Source organism: Lepisma saccharinum, chromosome 4 (genome assembly GCF_977018435.1).
Source record: "Lepisma saccharinum chromosome 4, izLepSacc3.1, whole genome shotgun sequence".
NCBI classification, from domain to species: domain Eukaryota; kingdom Metazoa; phylum Arthropoda; class Insecta; order Zygentoma; family Lepismatidae; genus Lepisma; species Lepisma saccharinum.
In genome coordinates, this window is record NC_139232.1 from 100,274,540 (window position 1) to 100,292,617 (window position 18,078).

The 18,078-nt window shown below is 36.5% G+C and overlaps 1 protein-coding gene across 2 annotated transcripts in view; it reads left to right on the forward strand.

Moving 5' to 3' along the window:
* LOC145986667 (synaptotagmin-5-like) overlaps positions 1–11,317 on the forward strand; it is a 40,633-nt gene extending 29,316 nt beyond the window's left edge. For both annotated transcript variants that reach the window (XM_083120951.1, XM_083120952.1), the window contains exons 6-9: positions 2,464–2,673; positions 7,002–7,154; positions 10,009–10,129; positions 10,411–11,317. In XM_083120951.1, coding sequence (XP_082977077.1) covers positions 2,464–2,673; positions 7,002–7,154; positions 10,009–10,129; positions 10,411–10,805 — 879 coding nt within the window. In that variant the 3' untranslated portion in view covers positions 10,806–11,317. The remainder of the gene's footprint in view (positions 1–2,463; positions 2,674–7,001; positions 7,155–10,008; positions 10,130–10,410) is intronic.
* Positions 11,318–18,078: the final 6,761 nt, after the last annotated feature.

The window sequence follows — 18,078 nt, forward strand, 5'->3', positions numbered from 1 at the left end:
TCTTCTTCCACACCAGTCTTCATGAGCCCAGCAAGTCCACTCAGCGCAAACACTACTGAAAACTTGAAATTGACATATTTTAAAACCACTCTCTACCACTTGACTTCTTTGTTTTCACCATAGCCTACACAATGACTGAGGACGTGGTTCACTCTGGCAGAGTCCAACTCTTACCTTGGCCAGAATTAATGTGTCTCATATTAGGAAACTTTCCCATATTGCACCAGGCCCGTAGCTAGAATTGATCTCGGGGGGGGGGGGGGGGGGGGGCTCATGGGTTATCACGGGGGCTTTGTAAACCAAGTCTATTTTTTTAAAAAAATATTAAATTAAGGTAAATTATGTGTGTGGTGGGGGCGCTCATTCATTTATAAATATCATATACTACACAAATACTACATTTTTCTACATCTTTTAGAACATCTCTTGAAGTGCTAATTGGCTGATACTGAAATTATCCCTTACACACCCCATATTATTTTAGATGATACAGATACGCATATCACACACAAAAAACGCACAATATTTAATCACAGTGCCTACAGTATATTCCACCCCCGGCCGAAGCAATTAAACTCCCCTTCCTTCCCAAAACTTGGGAGCTGTTGTTGACCTTTGACGCAGATGCAGAGGGAACTTGCATGATGACATCAAAGTCACAGATTTCTGTCTAAATGGGAGTTCCAACAGGGACAGTGAAGGTACAGATAAAGAAACTCCCCTATGAAAGAACTTTCTGAAGTCTAGAGAATATTCTAAATACTTGCAGCTACCTCTGCTCATAAACAAAATGAGTGAATGTAATAGATACTGTTCATATTCTGTGGATTTATCCTTAAAGTTGTGAGTTGTCTACATTTTCACTCTTCACTCCAAACAAATTATACAAAATAGTTTACCCAATGTAAAGGGGGGCTGATGGCAGTTCCAGGGATGACTGAACCCCCCCTGGCCCCTGCCTGGCTACGGGCCTGTATTGCGCACCTCTCCCCTACTTGATTCAGACCCTTCCCAAAATATTTATAGATATGTGCCTGATTCACAGCCAATATAATCCTCTTCAGAATTTATGTTTGTAAGTTGCAGAGAAGTGACACAAATAAAACAAGTAAAAAAGAAAAGGTAATTTTGAAATTTGAATCATCCAACAAATATAAGTTATTAGCATTATGCTCTAGCTACCCCCATCCACAAGGCAGTGGAGGATCCCAGAGATATTTTTTTCAGACACACCAATGGAAAAATTCCTACATGAGATCACCGATCTTAAGAATCAAACTCAACTCTCCCATGTGGTAGTCATATGTATCTTACTGGAGCAATGTGGATCATTCTGATTATTGTTACACCCAGTCATGGCCGTATATACACACATATGAGTACAGTAACCCCACCCCCAAATTACGTAACACACGACATACGTAAATTTGAAGTTACCTAATAACTGTATGTAGCTGTCACAATACTTTTTTCTATTTGAAAAGTGTGATTTCAGTTTGTTTTTATATTCTTTTATATATGTTTCATACTTTTACAGTTTATATCCGAGTAAATACTGCTGCATGATGTTTCATTTATAAAATAATATTGTGTAAATAATATACATACATATAATAATAATAATAAATATTGCAGTTTCTTACGAAGTTACACTTAAGCAATTTACAAATTCGACTTATGTAAAATTCAAGTCACATAAAGGTTTACGGAATGCATTACTTAAGTGACTCGGGGTTTTACTGTATATAGAGAAGTAATGGGTGGCGTTCAGCTTTCAGCCGCGCAGGGATACTACAATAGCCTATATAGTTATAATTTAATTGAAAAGCACTTTTGTATATTAATTTTATTAACCTTTACAATATTATTCTTATTATTTAACTCTGTTACAAGTTTTTATTTTTAAAACAACTACTTGATATTAACATAAGTTTTAAAACCTTTACAACCAATAAGGTGTCTTTACTAATTTTGAGATGTTGTTTATTTGATTATACAATTAATACAAAATATTTACTAAACCAATAGCGAGAGTTTGGTCTTGTTAAATCAACCCCTCAGTGGTGGCGATTAGGGGGGCAGTTGCCCTCACACTGTGCTAAATTATTTCTACAAAGGAAAATATACTGTCTTTGCCCTCCCAGTTTTGGCACCTTGCCCCCCCCCCCCTCCGGTTTTGCAACCCAATTCCCGCCACTGCAATCCCTAGTATACAACTATGCACCTAGTAAAAAGAAAAGAAAATATACAGTTTGTATGTGTAAATTGCTTTAATGGCAGCATTAAGGAACTATCTCAGACTCTATAGCAAAAGTATAAATTTGGAGTCCTGTCTTTTGAGTAAACGTTGAATGTGCAAATTGTAAATTGCTCATGTTTTGTTGATTTGTTATAATTTTTGTAACTTGATTGTTCATCAAGTTTCAAGTTTTAGTGTTTCATTTAATCGGAATCTTTTTACAGGATGCCAAGCAGCTGCCATTTCGGGACTATTTGGGTTCTGTGGATCCATTTGTATTGGTTCAACTTATTCGCACAAGGTGGTGCCTAAATGGGAAGAAAGCACATGTACCTTTATTCGAATGGCGTACCAGAACTGTCAGGCACACTGTAAATCCTGATTTCAATCAAATTTTCGGTTTCATGGCCGATTCCAGAGGATCAGAAATCAAGGTATATTACTATGATCTTGTAAGGATTGATTTTTGTTTATTTTACTTCAATTTTCTACCACTTTTAGCTAATTGCGAAGATGAGGATGATGGCTGATAAGATGAAACTGATGAACTCACAAACAACACCTATGCTTAGAGCAGAATTTGTATCCGGAACCCACATCTTGAGATGGCAGAGTGGTTAGCACTTGATCAAGGTCGGTGATCTTGTATTCCCATGTGCTTATTTGTTTGGTTCTAAGACCAGTTCAGAACAAAATCAAAGGAGTCTGCACAAGATTTCCTTTTGCCTTACACACACACACTGCTTCTTTCTGAGAAGAAAGGCTCTGGTACCCTTCGTTATTGTGTTCATCAGAAGAACTACTCCAAATATTGTGGCATGTTCATAAATGTTTGTGCATCCATGTAGTTCCACCAGTGGCGTAGCGGCCACCCCCACAACCTCTGCAGTGTGGGAGGCTATGACATGTAGGGTCCTCAGAATGCTCCTTTTGTGTTCTTGAAATTTTCAGATAGTGTAGCTTACATATACATATATAACAATTTCAAACGAGATGTGGGTCAACAATGACACAATTCATACTAGAAATTCTTCAAGGTGGAGAATTAATTTTATTTATTTATTTACTTACTGTCCGTAAAATTAGAATATGTATCCATAGATTTAACTGTATTGTACAAGTCAACAGGCACCATAAACAGTCGCGAAGCATGGTGTCGCTGGAAGGGTAGGCACAGGGGCACAGGATGTGAGTTCGTGTTGTTATGGGTGCGACTTTTTTCAAATATGAAAAATATAACCTTTAAAGTTATTTTTGAAACTGTAACAACATATTCTTGCATCTATCAATGTACCTGAATAGTAACTCTTGATGTGTGCTAACTCGTAAATCATATTTCTTGATTTTATTGTAAATTGATGCTTTAGATGTCATTCGAGTGGCAGTCCTCAGTGTTCCGATGCCCCTTCTCTCTTCCTATGCCCGGTAATAGCTTTTATGCTTCATTTTTGTAGCATTCCAGAGTAATACAAGTCATTATTCCCCTTGCTCACTTCGTGCCCACAACAATGAAAGTCGCCCCCCGTGGTGGAGTGGTTAGCACATCACGCTACGATGCTAGCCAGGGGTCCTGGGTTCGAATCTCGACCTGGGCATGGATGTTTCTGAGTGTCCATTCGTCAATTTCATAATATCAACACTCTTCCCCATTTTCGCAAATTAGCCAAAAGTGGCACTAAAAGCGAAGTAAAAAAAATTAAAGAACAATAAAAAATAAATAAATGAAATTAAAAAAGAACAAGATAAAATATAACAATTAAACAACAACGCAACAGGAGTAAATCGAGAAACTAAAGAAAACGCAGAACACTGTCATAGAAACATTTTTTCCGCTCACAGAACAAGTTGCCTTTGCCTTTCTACTCTCACCTTCCCTTTCCCCTCAATGAACAGTAAGGCTAATCGGGACTGGACCTACATTTTAAAGAGATCCAAACCACTATGTGCCTCCACCGGGTTTCGAACCTGGGACCCCTTGATTACAAGGCAATGATGCTACCACTGCGCCATCGGGGAGGCCTCCTTGTGAGATAAGTAAGGAAAGATAAAGAAAAGATGAAAAGAAGACAGTAGACTAGATGTGTCTGGATCGGCATGCTACTTTTTTTTTAAAAAAAACAAATAAGATTTGCGATTTCTTTAAAATTTATTTTTTCAAAATGTATTCCTCTGAATTCAATTTATCTGTCTCCTAGGGGCGCATGTTTATAGATGATGCTATATTTTACCATTATGCCAAACACAGGGTGCTAGGTGCCAACAAAGTTCAAATTGTACTACGTTTAGCAAAATTATGCTAGGGTTGGCATCACTGCTTGAGGTCGGACTCACTGTGTCCATTTCAGGCGAACGCACCCCTGAAATTATGCTTTCCTGCATGAATCACATATAGTGTTATGGCACCAGCTGAGGCCCTCGGAGAAGTGGCTCGACATGCGACAATAGAGCCCCTGGCAGGGATGGAAATTTGTGGAAATTATCGTAAAACCTAGAATTTAGCCAAATATATTAGGGTAGGCCCAGTCTCCTGGCCTCTTATGAGGCTTCGCCACTGACCATAAATAACTTTCATGACTCGCTGGTCATTATTATTAATTTTTAATGTGTTGGTTGTGGTCGAGTGAGTTCTCAGTTGAATATCACAGGACAATGTTTACATTAATAAGAAGAGTTTAACTGGGGCCCCTGGGCAACTTGACATGTGAGTCCTCTCAGAAATGCTCAATTAATTTACTTACAGATAGCCATCTGTAAAGGGAAAAACACTCCTTCCTTTAAACGCAGTTTGTCATAAACTTAGAGGTTAAATGGTCTCCACAACTTGCACTACTAATATTAGTTTTAATTGTGGTATTTCAAATGTAACCTTGCACTAAATATTTTTAAGGGGCTTCAAGCTTTTTTCATATTTAAATAAGAGTTAATGTACATTTCCTACATTATCCACACCTGTCAAGTGTTACACTTTATTCTCGATACTTAGCTAGTGTGACAAGATAGTTGGTTTTCCATTAAACTGTTAAACACTTTAAAGGGGCCCTAAAACTCAGTAGGAAGTCGGCCCAGGGTTCAATTATCTTTTGCTCTAGGGACTAGTGCCCCATCTTATGTCACACAGTACAGGAGTTAAATCTCACCATTATTTTGGGTCATTTTCTGAAGTTCATTTTACTTTTGTAATAAAACTTTGTCGGACCATTTCTTCTTTTTCAGTCTGGTATGATTTTAGTACGATCTACAGTCCTCGAAGTGTAAATATTTAGCTGAGCGAGTATGTTTGATCGAGTTTGGAGATAGGAGAGAGAATGGCTGTATGGGTCAACACTGAGCCATTGCAGTAGGTGGGGGATGCTTATGCAAATTATCCCATCTAGGGGAATGCTTTTTGAAAATGTTCTTAACTAGGGGAGGATAGCAACCTCCCTGTGTCCCACCAACACTTGATGTAGTGATGATGGATCTATTTGAGAAAAATAGGCCTTGTTTAATAAAAAAGTCTTAAAAATGTATGTTTTGTGGTATATCAAAAAGGGATGGCATCGTTAAAATTATGAGTAATAATATCGAGGTCCACTAACATTAAAATTCCATGTCTGTGTTGCAACAGTCTTTTGTGGGGTTAAGTCCTTCCGCTCGGCTTTTCATTAGTGATACATTTTCAATGAATAGATTCTCATCGCCACTCAATTACCTGTCTCACAAGACTGGAGTCCCCGAGCGCGCTCTAGTATAGATTTCAACTGCCCTTGGATCAACACCGACAATCTAGAGGTTCAAACCCCAAAATTGAAATGGTAAGTTTACTTGACCTATTTGTCACTATTAGTATTAGTAGGCGAATGTGAGCGATTTTCCCGTCGAATTTTGAACTGGCGCAGACAAGGGCATGGTTTTGGGGGATAAACCCCCAGCCACCTCAAAGTCCAAAGATGAGTGTTTGTTTAGTATCCTTTAAACAATTCCCCAAAACATTGTTTTTTGAATATATGTGTATGTATTCGTCGTATAAATGTATTATGTAACCTACTTGCTTTAAAAAAATATATCAAGAGAAAAATACAAACATGTACTACGACTACATATTTGACTGTACGAGGACACCCCCTCTCCTCCCATCTCCAAGAAAGAATCATGTCTGCGCCACTGCATTGAAATAAAGAAATTATTTCCAACTTCTTCCAGTTATTTATCAGAGATTCATATCCTGATTTAGTTTCCACTAGCTACCACACTGACATATAAGTCGATAACCAAAACTGTAAACGCTGGTTATTTGGAGCAAAAGTTAATATCTCTTATGCTGCTATTCAGATAAAGTGGCAAATACAACTATCCACCCTTATAACTGTGTGCACATGGGGGAGGGGGAGAAATAGGTAACAATTGCACATCCGTCCACCCCTCTGGCATATTCAATGGTATATACATTGTAGTATTCTCAATATTTTTTTTTACTGAGAGTCATTTTACTTGCAGGGGGGCCACACAAAACTGTGCTATGCCTGTGAGTTACACACACACACACATTTCTTTCGTGAAAATAAAATATTATAGTTTTGTTTTCACCTATAAAAAAGGTGCCAGTATGTTGTACTGTTGCATACCGCTAGAGAAAAGCACAGTTTGTTTCAAGAGGTTTATGACCACATATATTTTGTTAAAAATTTTAACATCTAAGTTAATCTACTCACAAATATACTAAATCCACTTTCGGTGAGGTACATTTATGATTGTAATTCACTTTCTAATTTTTTTTATTTAGGAGTGGAGCCTAAGATTGACAGTGTTTGATCAAGATAAATTTGCCAATCCAATTGAAATTGGACAACTTAATGTACCTTTAAAAGACATAAAGCAGCTAATTACAACAAATGATCAGATTGTTCTCACGCGTAATCTTACATATGTACAAAAGGTAAGTGGCTTAATTTATATTTAAAGTGTAATGTTACACAAAATTGTGTTAACGAATGTCTGAACCTGGAGAAATGTTAATGATCACATGAAAACAATGGAATCAACTACCCAATTTAAGAGGGAATTAACAAAATTCTTATTACGACATTGTTTTTATTCAATAAATGAATTTCTAAATTTGTAAATATTAAATTACATAAATTGTCAACAAAGAGGGTTCGGTTGTACAGAAAATGGAATTATACTATTTATATTATCATGTATGAAGTATTCACTATATGCTATTATTGTGCCTAAATGATCATTAATCGGTTCTGTATATATATTGCATTCTTCCATGTTGTATAAGTCACATAGTTACTTTTACATCTTATTTTTACACTAAAAAAAAAATCTTTGCTTATTATTGTGCTCGCCTTAAATATTGTATGTAATTTCACTCCAATAGTGTATTCTTTCTCTATTTAGATTTTCTTCATGCAGAACTTCTTCAAATCATTGCTGTAATTCTTGTCTATAATTGTATTAATATTTTATTAGTGTATTTGGTTTTCCTTCATGTAGTAGTTCTTAAAATCATTACTGTAATCCTTGTCTAAAATTGTATTAATATTTTATTACTGTATGTATTGTTATATGACGATTTCCATACCTATGGACATAGGTCAACGGAAATAAAGAATATGAATATGAATATATGAATATGGATACAGAATATGCATAAACACCAAAAATGAGATTTTTTAAAAAAGAACTCCATGGTAGGTCCTAATTCTAGTCCTTGCTGGAAATCAATCCTATTCCAAAACTGATTGATTCTAATGGAATTAATTTGCATGAAGTGGATGATCTCAATTTAACAGTACCTGGCATCCGTTCTGAATAAGCAGTGATGGAACAAAAATAACATTTGACAATGCCATTAAAGAACTTATGCTGGTAGTTGATAGTGCATAACTTAGATAACGAAATAGGGTTCTCAGATATTTCTGAAAAAATACAGGACAATTATTTTTTGAAGTCAGTACAATGTTATGAAAAGAACAACCAGTGTTTACCATGAAACAATTCAAGGAAAAAAAAAATTAATTGTCTTAATTATAGTGTTAAGTATTGGGTGAAAATAAATATCTTATCATCATTTTGAGTGGATTTAACAAAAATCACTTAGCATAACTGGAAGAATTAACCAATTATCCACGAAAGCACATTAAGTGCGAGGAACATTTAGTTGGTGGAGCTGCATTGCTCTCAATATTAGATTCTCTGGAACGCTTCAAAGAAGTTGATTATGTAGTATGTTCATCAGCAAGATACTAGTTATACTACAACATACTTCCCCCACTACACATGAATCGAGAAGATTATGCATAGCAATTCTCTATAATAAGGTATGCAATTCTCTATAATAAGGTCAGGTTACTCAACAATGTCGAGCACTGTAACACAGGACAAAATCCTGGCAGGACATTGGGACAATTGAATGAGAAATGACACACTCCCATATTTTATGGGACATCTGGGAAACTTATATAAAGTATTATTTTTTTTAATGACAATTGTGATATTCATGTGTATACCTACTAGAAAATTGTCATTAGTTTAATTCTTAAGGATTGGCTTGACCTTGAGGTATATTACTGATGTTGATGTTTCTTTCATAACGTGATTTAAAGTGTACAGATTATTAGTCCACAGTACCCAGCTTGGTCTATGGGACTGCCATCTAAGCTTCCAAGCAGGCCAATTTTCTGTCGTGGTATTTTCCCCTAGTCTTTGCTCCACAAGACAGCGGATTTTTCTCATATTTATTCTCGATGAGAATGAGTACCTCTTCCAGCAGCTATGCTGTTCCGAAGGTCTCCTTCTCTGCCAAAGTTGCCATTGAGGTCTTCACTGTAACCCTGGCAAGGGGCCCTTACAAGGTACTAGTAGCGGTGCCAGCAGGACCAAGGTTTTTTAAAGAGGTGTTACTCCTCCTGGTTCCTGGCTCTTCCGCCGTTGACCAGTAGGTTGCTTATTCTTCTTGACTCTTCACCACTAGACTGCCCAGCATGGGAGACCCTTCAAGTAGCTTTGCTACCACTGGTATAACCTAGGGGTACACAAGTCCCACCACCAACTACAAGGTCATGCAACCACTATGTGTACTAATAGTAGTAACTATTTAATATTAATTCTAATTTAAATAAACTTTGTGGATGAAATGCCATATGTTCCTTGTGAGAAACACAATGATAATGTCAATTAAGGACAGAGGACAAAAGGGGGTGAATGCCTGCAATTATGCACTCTGACCCTCCTACCACCTCACTCTCAACAAGCGAGTGTGGACCTCTGAGGCAGAGTGGTTAGCACAGTGTGGTATGATGCCAGAAGTCCAGATTCGAATCCCTGCCTGTGCATGGATGTTCTTTGTGAGGTCTCCTTTTATCAATTTCATCATATCATCACTCATCCTCATGGCCACGTAAAATAACCTAATTCAATAAAAACAACAACAATTCAACAGAAAAGTAAAATATTTCTACTCTAACCTCCCCAGTTACTTTTCTCTGGTGACATTTTACACATTGTAATTGTTTCAGTTCGAGTTTTAAGAATCCATTTCATGCACACGAATGCTAATTGGGACTGCACCTTCAGTTTAAAGTGAGATCCTAATCACTTGTGCCTCCACCTGGTATCAAACCCAGGACCCCTTGATCACAAGGTGACCATGTTGCCGCTATGCCACCAGGGAGGCAGATTACAGTTGTGACACTGTATTGATTATTTTGAGTCATTTACAATTGTTTCTTCATTATACTAATTTCTTTGTGCAAGGTATTCTCTTATTATTATTATTTCAGGAGCTTGGAGAAATTCTTTTTGGTATAAGCTACCTCCCAACTGCTCAGAGACTATCATTTAGTGTCATCAAAGCAACAAACCTTAACTATATGGAAATTGTTGAGTCTCTTGATGATTTCAGTAAGTACTTTACTCTAAGTTTTCTAAATATTTCTTTTGTACAGTACAACATTAGATTATGCTTTGAAATTTCAGCATATTCTTAATGTCACTTGAAACTACTATTACAATGATCATACCAAGTATTGTATTTAGCTTCACAGTAAGACTGTTGAGGATTCTCTTTAAAGCTACAAAAGCAAAAGAAGCATTTACGAGAGCAACAGCTCATTGGTGTTGCTGACCAGAGATTCAGTGAAGAAGTACAGAGATATGTTGCTAATTCTCATTTCCTATTTCAGATCCGTACATCAGAGTAGTCATGATGAATTCAACAGGTCGAATAGTAAAGAAGAAGAAGACAACATTTAAACGAGGCACAGACACACCAGTGTTTAATGAAACCCTAACATTCGATCTCCTTAACACTCAGCTGGAGACCACAAAGTATCGTGTTTTGCTTTGCAGTAAGACTATTGAGGATTCTCCTCAAAGCTGCAAAAGTGAAAGAGGCATGTACGAGAGCAACAGCTCACTCGAGTCGCCCAGTGGAGATTCGGCAAAGAAGTACAGAGATAAATGTCTAGGAAAGCTAGCCCTAGGGAAGCATGTTCGTGGAGAAAAGGAATATGAACATTGGCTCAGTATGATGGAAAGCCCCCGGAAAGTTATATCGCAATGGCATTCTTTGAAATGAAATTAAGTTGTACCTGAGAAAATCAGGCTTGAATTTAGCATACTAAGAAGACTGCTTAGATGAAAGTTTGTTTTAACTTTTTAGGCTGTGTGACATCAGAATTGATGTTTGTATATGCAATAGGTTGACTTATACATCTGTTGTAAATGTAGGCTGGAATCAAAATAAGGCATGTTATTACTCTAAGCAGTAGAACATTGATGACATAAGATGCACCATGTAGCATCTGTTGGTTTTTGACAATTGTACTTATAGATTATTCCATCATTGATATATTTACTCACATATATATCACAGAAAGTTACAGTGTTTGTATGGTAAATATTAAATCACATTATTGTTTTGTCAGTTCGTAAAGAGCATGCATGTTAGTAGTAACAGCTGGTAAATTGTTACACATGATGACATGTTGCGGACATAGTGGTGTTATAAGCCAGGAATTCTATAGTGTAAGATATTTTTCACACTTATTTCTTTAAGGGAGGGGCATTGAGGCTGCAATAATTTGGTGTCAGACTACAAAAACTTGAACATTTATTTCAAAATTATGCAGGGATATCCAACTACAGGGATCTCATTTTAATTTCTATTGAATTTCTTTCAGTGCAAAATGTTTTGTTCCTATTAGCAAACATGCTGGTTCATGACAAATGTGAAATCACCGATATGTCCCTGTGTAAATAGTTTTTTTTTTCTTTTGCATATCCTCATACAAAATACATTGTATAGTTTATGGGGGAGTTATATCAAGAATTACTATTTTTATGAGTTGATGAATTAAGACAATCAAGTTCTTGTAAAGTGAACAATTTTTAGGTTTTTTCAAACCTGTTTGGTTAAATATTTGGTGCTTTTCATATACATATGAGTGTTGTCAAGGGAAACTTTTCTGTATACCATTTGTACATATTGTAGTATGTCATATTTGTGTGTATATAATATGCCATGATTGACACTTTGGTTGTATTTTAATTATCTCATGTTTTGTACAGATTGAAAATGATAAAAGACATTATTTATTTATATTTAAACACAAATTACCATGTTCATATTTTGTCTCTTATTTTCTGACAAATATTTGGAATCATAGTTAAGATTATTCTACAAAATGAAGATATGCACTGAAAATGTTCTTCATTGATCATATATTAACAACTATTTGTGTAACGTGTTAGGTAGCACATTTTCTTTTTTTTGAAAATGCACCATCAGATCATGATAAGATGATAAAAGTTAGTTTTATTTTATATATATCAAACCATTAATCAAAAGTATTATTTCATTCCTGTTAATGTAAGTATGCACTTTGAAAATGTCTAATATTTCTTTAAAAATTATAAAACTATGCTGAAGTTAATAATTCAGTTAGGTCTCAATAAAGCGACACTAAAAACACTTAAAATAGAAGTGTTATTGTATTGGTACTAAATTAGATTCTTCATGGATTAAATTAAAGAAAACAACTTTATTTTGAAATTCGAGGGCTGCTGGAAAAGTTTCTACAATCAATATGAAAAAAGACATGCGGAATTCTGGGAATGGCTTTATTGTTTTTCAAGGTATTCACCCTTAAGATCGATACACTTTTGCATACGCTCAAACCAATTTTGAAAGCATTTTTTCCACTCTGAAGCTGATACCTCAGAAACTGCTGTTCGGAATGCGTCAGGCGACACAAATCGCTCACCACACATCTTATTTTTCATGTGTGGGAACAAAAACAAGTCACTAGGTGATAAATCAGGTGAGTACGGACAATGAGTCATTAATTCGACATTTTTACTGGACAAAATATCAACAGTTTGGTGTGCTGAGTGGGAACTGGCATTGGCCTGGTGAAGAATAATGCGATGATATGGGTTTGTTTTACGCAATTCATTGATGACCTCTGGCAAACAAATTGTTGTATACCACTCAGCATTTACAGTCCTTCGATCTTCTAAAGCTATTGTTGTCACATGTCTGGTATAACCTAAGAAACAAACAATAATTTACTTGGCAGCACTCCTCAAACAAACAACTTTTGTTGGTTTCGGCTCACTTTGAAAGACTCAAACAGTGGATTGTTGTTTAGTTTCGGGTTAATATGAATAGATCTAAGTTTCGTCCCCTGTAACGATGTAGTACACCAAATTTGACTTGCCTCGGTTGAACTTTTTTAGCATTTCTTTACACCAATTTACACAAGCCTGTTTTTGAGCTTCGGTCAAGTTGTGTGGGATACAACGACTTGAAAGTTTCCGTACGTTCAGATGAACATGCAAAATTGTATGTATTGCTTTCATGTCAATATTCAAGGATGCCTGAATCTCACGATATGTCACATGCTGATCTCTCTCAATCATTTTACGCACAGCATCAACATTACTGGCCACAACAGACGTGGATGGACGACCTTCACGAAATTTATCACTGAGAAATGTGCGACCACCCTGGAATTCGGAAAACCAATTGTACACAATCCTATTGGATGGTGCTTCATCCCCAAAAGCAAAATGAAGTCGCTCAATGCATTGTTTTGGTGTTAAACTACATTTGAAATCATAAAAAATCATTGCCCGAAAGTGTTCACGAGAAATCTTCATTTCTCACACGAAACTACTTCTTCAAACTGCTGTGAAAAATAAACGAATAGGCTTAAACAAACATTCAAAGATAATTTAAACATAAAAAGGTCTATTCTTGCAATTTTTATAATAGCGGAACACTGGCGCCACTGTTGGTGGTAGTTTGCAGAAACTTTTCCAGCAACCCTCGTATGTATTACTAGTATTTTTGACATGTTACATATAGGTACTCTATTTAGTAAACAATTTCTTCAACTTTTGTATTGGCTATTTGATATGTTTCTTAAGATCAAATAAGAAAACTAAAACAGACAATAATGTGTAATAAAGTCTTATATTTACAATTTAAATCATCTTTTGTAATTAATGACAAATATGAACTGTAGTGTCGGACCTTACATACTTTAAGTTAAATTTATAAAAAGTAAATTTTCCTAAGCCAGTGGGAACCATGTATTAAAAATGGTTTTGTCCTGCTTGTGTTTAGAAATGAAATTTGATGTAGGAAAAGCAAATCAAAATCAATATCTTTATATGAGATGATATTTTAAGCTATACAGCCTATGCATCATTTTACAAATACTAAGTTTTAATAGAATTTTGATGAATTTGATTGTAAAATAAAAATGAAATTTAATCTCTTATTATCTAATTTTTTGGGCTACTTGTTATTGAAAGTATCTTTAGCAAATAAGATATTAAACAATAAAAAATACATACTAGAATGTTTATTACAAAAGTAGACTCTTTCAATTTCCAGCAACGCATCAATCTCCTTCTTTCCATGCTGTGGTGTACCCAGCTCCTGTAACTTCAAGGAGATACTGGAGCCCTTCTTATCCTTTTACATGTGTTCCTGTTAATCAAAGAGCGCATACAACTCATTGCTGTTAATGAAACAGCCTTCTTGCCCTATTCCAGTACAGTGGAACCTCGATTTTATGCTCTTCAGGGGACCAAGCTGAAGAAAGACTTCAAATGTGGGAAAAAATGTAAAATTTAGGAAACATTTGCAACATTTTGCTACGTTGGAACCATCAGGATTGAATGTAATGTGGGAAAATGTAAAATCTGGGAACGTATAGTCTGAGTTCCACTGTATAGAGTAGGGCAGGAGTTCCCAAACTTTTTCGTTTCATGCCGCCCTTAGTGTTTCTAGATTTTTCCACGGTGCCCAAGTCAGAATGTAGGCCTATCTAAAACTTGCAATGCTCAATTAGTGATGTTAGGCTGCTTGCCTGAAGCTAAAAAATAAACACATATTTCAAATTCATTAACATTTTGTGGTAAAAAGTACTAAATAAGCACATATTTGAAACAATCATATAATTGATTGAATTTCAGTGAAAATATTGGAATATTTTGTGGCGCCCCTGTAAGCTAGCCACAGTGCCCCAGGGCACCACGGTGCACACTTTGGGAACCACTGGAGTAGGGGAATATCACATGCAAATGTTACTGCATCCCCCTTCATTTCAAGCACTTTTAATGCAAGTGATTCAATGAGGGGATAGTTGCCTCTGGGCCAACTAGTCTGTCTCCCCTAGCAGAGAAATAAAACCAAATAAATACTCTTTTAACCCAAATATGCATTTTTGTATGGTATTTAGAATTACACTAAATAACTGATTCCCAGAAAATACACCTCCTTTTGCCTGTATACTACAGAGTGATCCATTGAAGTGTAGACTGCTGTGTTGGTGTTTGCGCTATTGGCAAACGAGGTGCTCACCGCCGTATGTCAGCACTGTAGAGGTAGGATGTCCATGAATCTAGCGTGCAAGTTTCTGTAACTAGTTTAAAGAGTGATTTACTTACTTACCAATTGATGAAAGAAGGTGCTGAAACTGGCTGCCTTCCTTGTCCACACATTTTTGACACCTCTTGATGAAGTTACCCATAACTCGCTGCAGTTCCTGTTGAGTAACCCGAGGTGGGAGATCAACCAACCAGTTACGGGGTGATGTGTGATCAGCACGATGAACCCCCAGTCATTATTGTAGGTTTCCATGACCGAGTTACATTACTCATTCGTAGCTCCCCAATTTCCTCATGATGATGGGTGGCCACTGGTCCCATACACAGGCCGAAATATCAGGAGAAAAGTTGTTAACTTCCCCCAGTAGACTTGTAGCCAGAGCCCAAAGCATGATGCCTTAGACGGCATGGCCATGGTGCAGGACTTCCCATCGATTAATGTGGATAATTTATTTGTGGATGTTACGTTTCCATTCTTCCAGGGTGTGTGGATTTGACTTGTATACAGAATTTTTTAATCTACCGCAGAGATAAAAATCTGATGGAACTTTTACACCTAGGAATCTTATTTTAAATTGCCCTTCAACTTTACATGCCAATTAAGTTAACACATATGAATCATAAATAAATACATGCCATGCAGTAGAAAACATTTGCTGAGCCATAACACATTTCGTGGTTGAATATAGACAAAACACAATATCTAACAAACACCCTTATCACTTCACAGTCTCCTGTCTACTTTCAGGACCTATGTAAAAGCCGGTTTCTAGCACCCCTCCCTGCAAGCTAACGTTAGTGGGTGTCTTAATAAAGATGTATAAAAAATGTGTGTGCATTGGAGGTAACTAGTTTGAACACCTCCTTTTATAAATCTGGTAAGTAAATCACTTCTTAAAATAATTACGGAAACTGTTGTGTGCTTGTTTCATTGACACTCTACGATGTGAACAAAGGGCCACATGTGTCTCGCTCGAACATGGTGCAAACCCCGACCTGGCAGCCTACACTTCAGTGGATCGCATTCTATTTCTTTCTGGCATTGTTACTGGGAGAGAATCATAAATCTAAATTGAAAAAAATAATAATTGCAACATTTATAAGTCAAACACTATTAAATAAAAAAACAAGTCACTACTTACGTGTGGTTTAACAGGTTATTTCCAAAAACAGACATTTGGAATTGGAAAGAACCTGTTAGACCACATGTAAGTAGCGACTTGGATTTCATTTAATAACTGCAAGCTGTGATTATGGAAACCTTTAAGAAATTATTTGAAGTGATGCTCCAATTTACATTGTTCAATGAAAATCAGGCCTTGTATATGATAACTTTATATTATTTTGTAATAAATACAGTAATGACCAATATTGATATTATATTTGCAGTAGTTAATAGTATAGTTTGGAGCTGAGAAGACTGCGAGGCTGAGGAATGCGAAACTGACCTGCCTGTTGTCGCCGTGTGCAGCCAGCTCGTCTTCCTTTCAGGGTGGCAGCGGCATAAATAAAAAAGGCATGGTACGAAAATGCATTGCAAATGAATGGGACATATTACATAGTAATAAGTGAAAGCAATACTAATAATGGAGTAAAACTTCACAAATCAAAGCAATCTGCTTCCAACGTGACTAAGAAAGTAAGGGTGTGTGTGTGCATTTTGTGTATTTCCTAGCATCTTGTTAAAGCAAAAAAAAAGCTTTAAAAAAAATTGGAATGTTAATATCAGGTATCCATGCAAAATCAATAAGTCATGGGTCTGACAGAAATTAGGGTGGATGCCACCAAAAATTTTGACAAAGATAATTTCAAGGTCATATTCTGACCTTAAAAGGTCAAATTTCAAAGTCATCCAAATATGTTCGTGTAATATATCAAACGAAAGGTATGGACGATACAAACTGTTTGGTTCCGAAAGTCGTCCATCCCATAAGTGCTCTCGTGCGTTTCCTTTCGTGACGTTCGTTATGCTGTCCCAAAAGTCGCTTTCCATGCGTTTCGTGCAAGAACGAGATTCACGAAACGCATGGCCAGGAGGCTGGTTTGTTCGGTGAGAATCGTCTGCTGCTTGCAGACAACGCGCGTGCATGATGGCTTCAAACTGCACTAATTCGGAAAATGCAGGGTGATATTTATGAAATTTCCAGTGGGGGAAAATGGGGCTGTTCATTGCCAAACTATTCCGGTGGCGGCGCCACCCCTAAATAATTTCGTTCTTCATTTGGTTGCCCTAAGCTTTACATTGGAGCACGATGGGATGGCTATTCTCGTGTAAATCGATAATAAAAATGATTATGTAGCCAGTCATAAGTTTCCGAAAATTACATTATCCTGAACCTAAGAATTAATATATTAAAGCGCAACGGAATGGTTGCGAAGATGAGCTAAATATAGTACATTCATGAACAAAGAATATTAAACTTGACGTCATTTGGGTGGTCTCTAGCTGCCATGGTTCGAAAATACAAAAAAATATTTTTTTACACTATGCTTTGCTTTTTTTCTGGTTGCGAGCATGTGTAATTCAACGGCGGGTAGGAATCGAAGAAACTCCCAAAACTATAAAGAAAAATATATTAAGTGCATAAACGCATGATATACAGGGTGGGTCAAAAGTCGCAATACACCTAAATAAAAGAAGCCACTGTGGGGATAGGTGTCAGTGAGTGTTGGTTATGCGTGTTGGGGCTGGAGGAAGACTTTATGATGAGGTTGATCTTGACGGCCGCCATCATGAAGACCGCCATCTTGGATTCAACTTCATTTTTTTAAATGGGAAGGGGGTCGTGTGACATAATTTTAGGCTAGAATTTTGTCAGGAATTAAATGGTGTTGTCCATTTTGACGTATCTTTATTCGTGTAGGAGTTACGAAGGTTTTCTCTTCGTTGCAGGTTGACAGGACAACATGAAACTAAGCGACGCTGAACGGGTTGAGATCATCCTAAT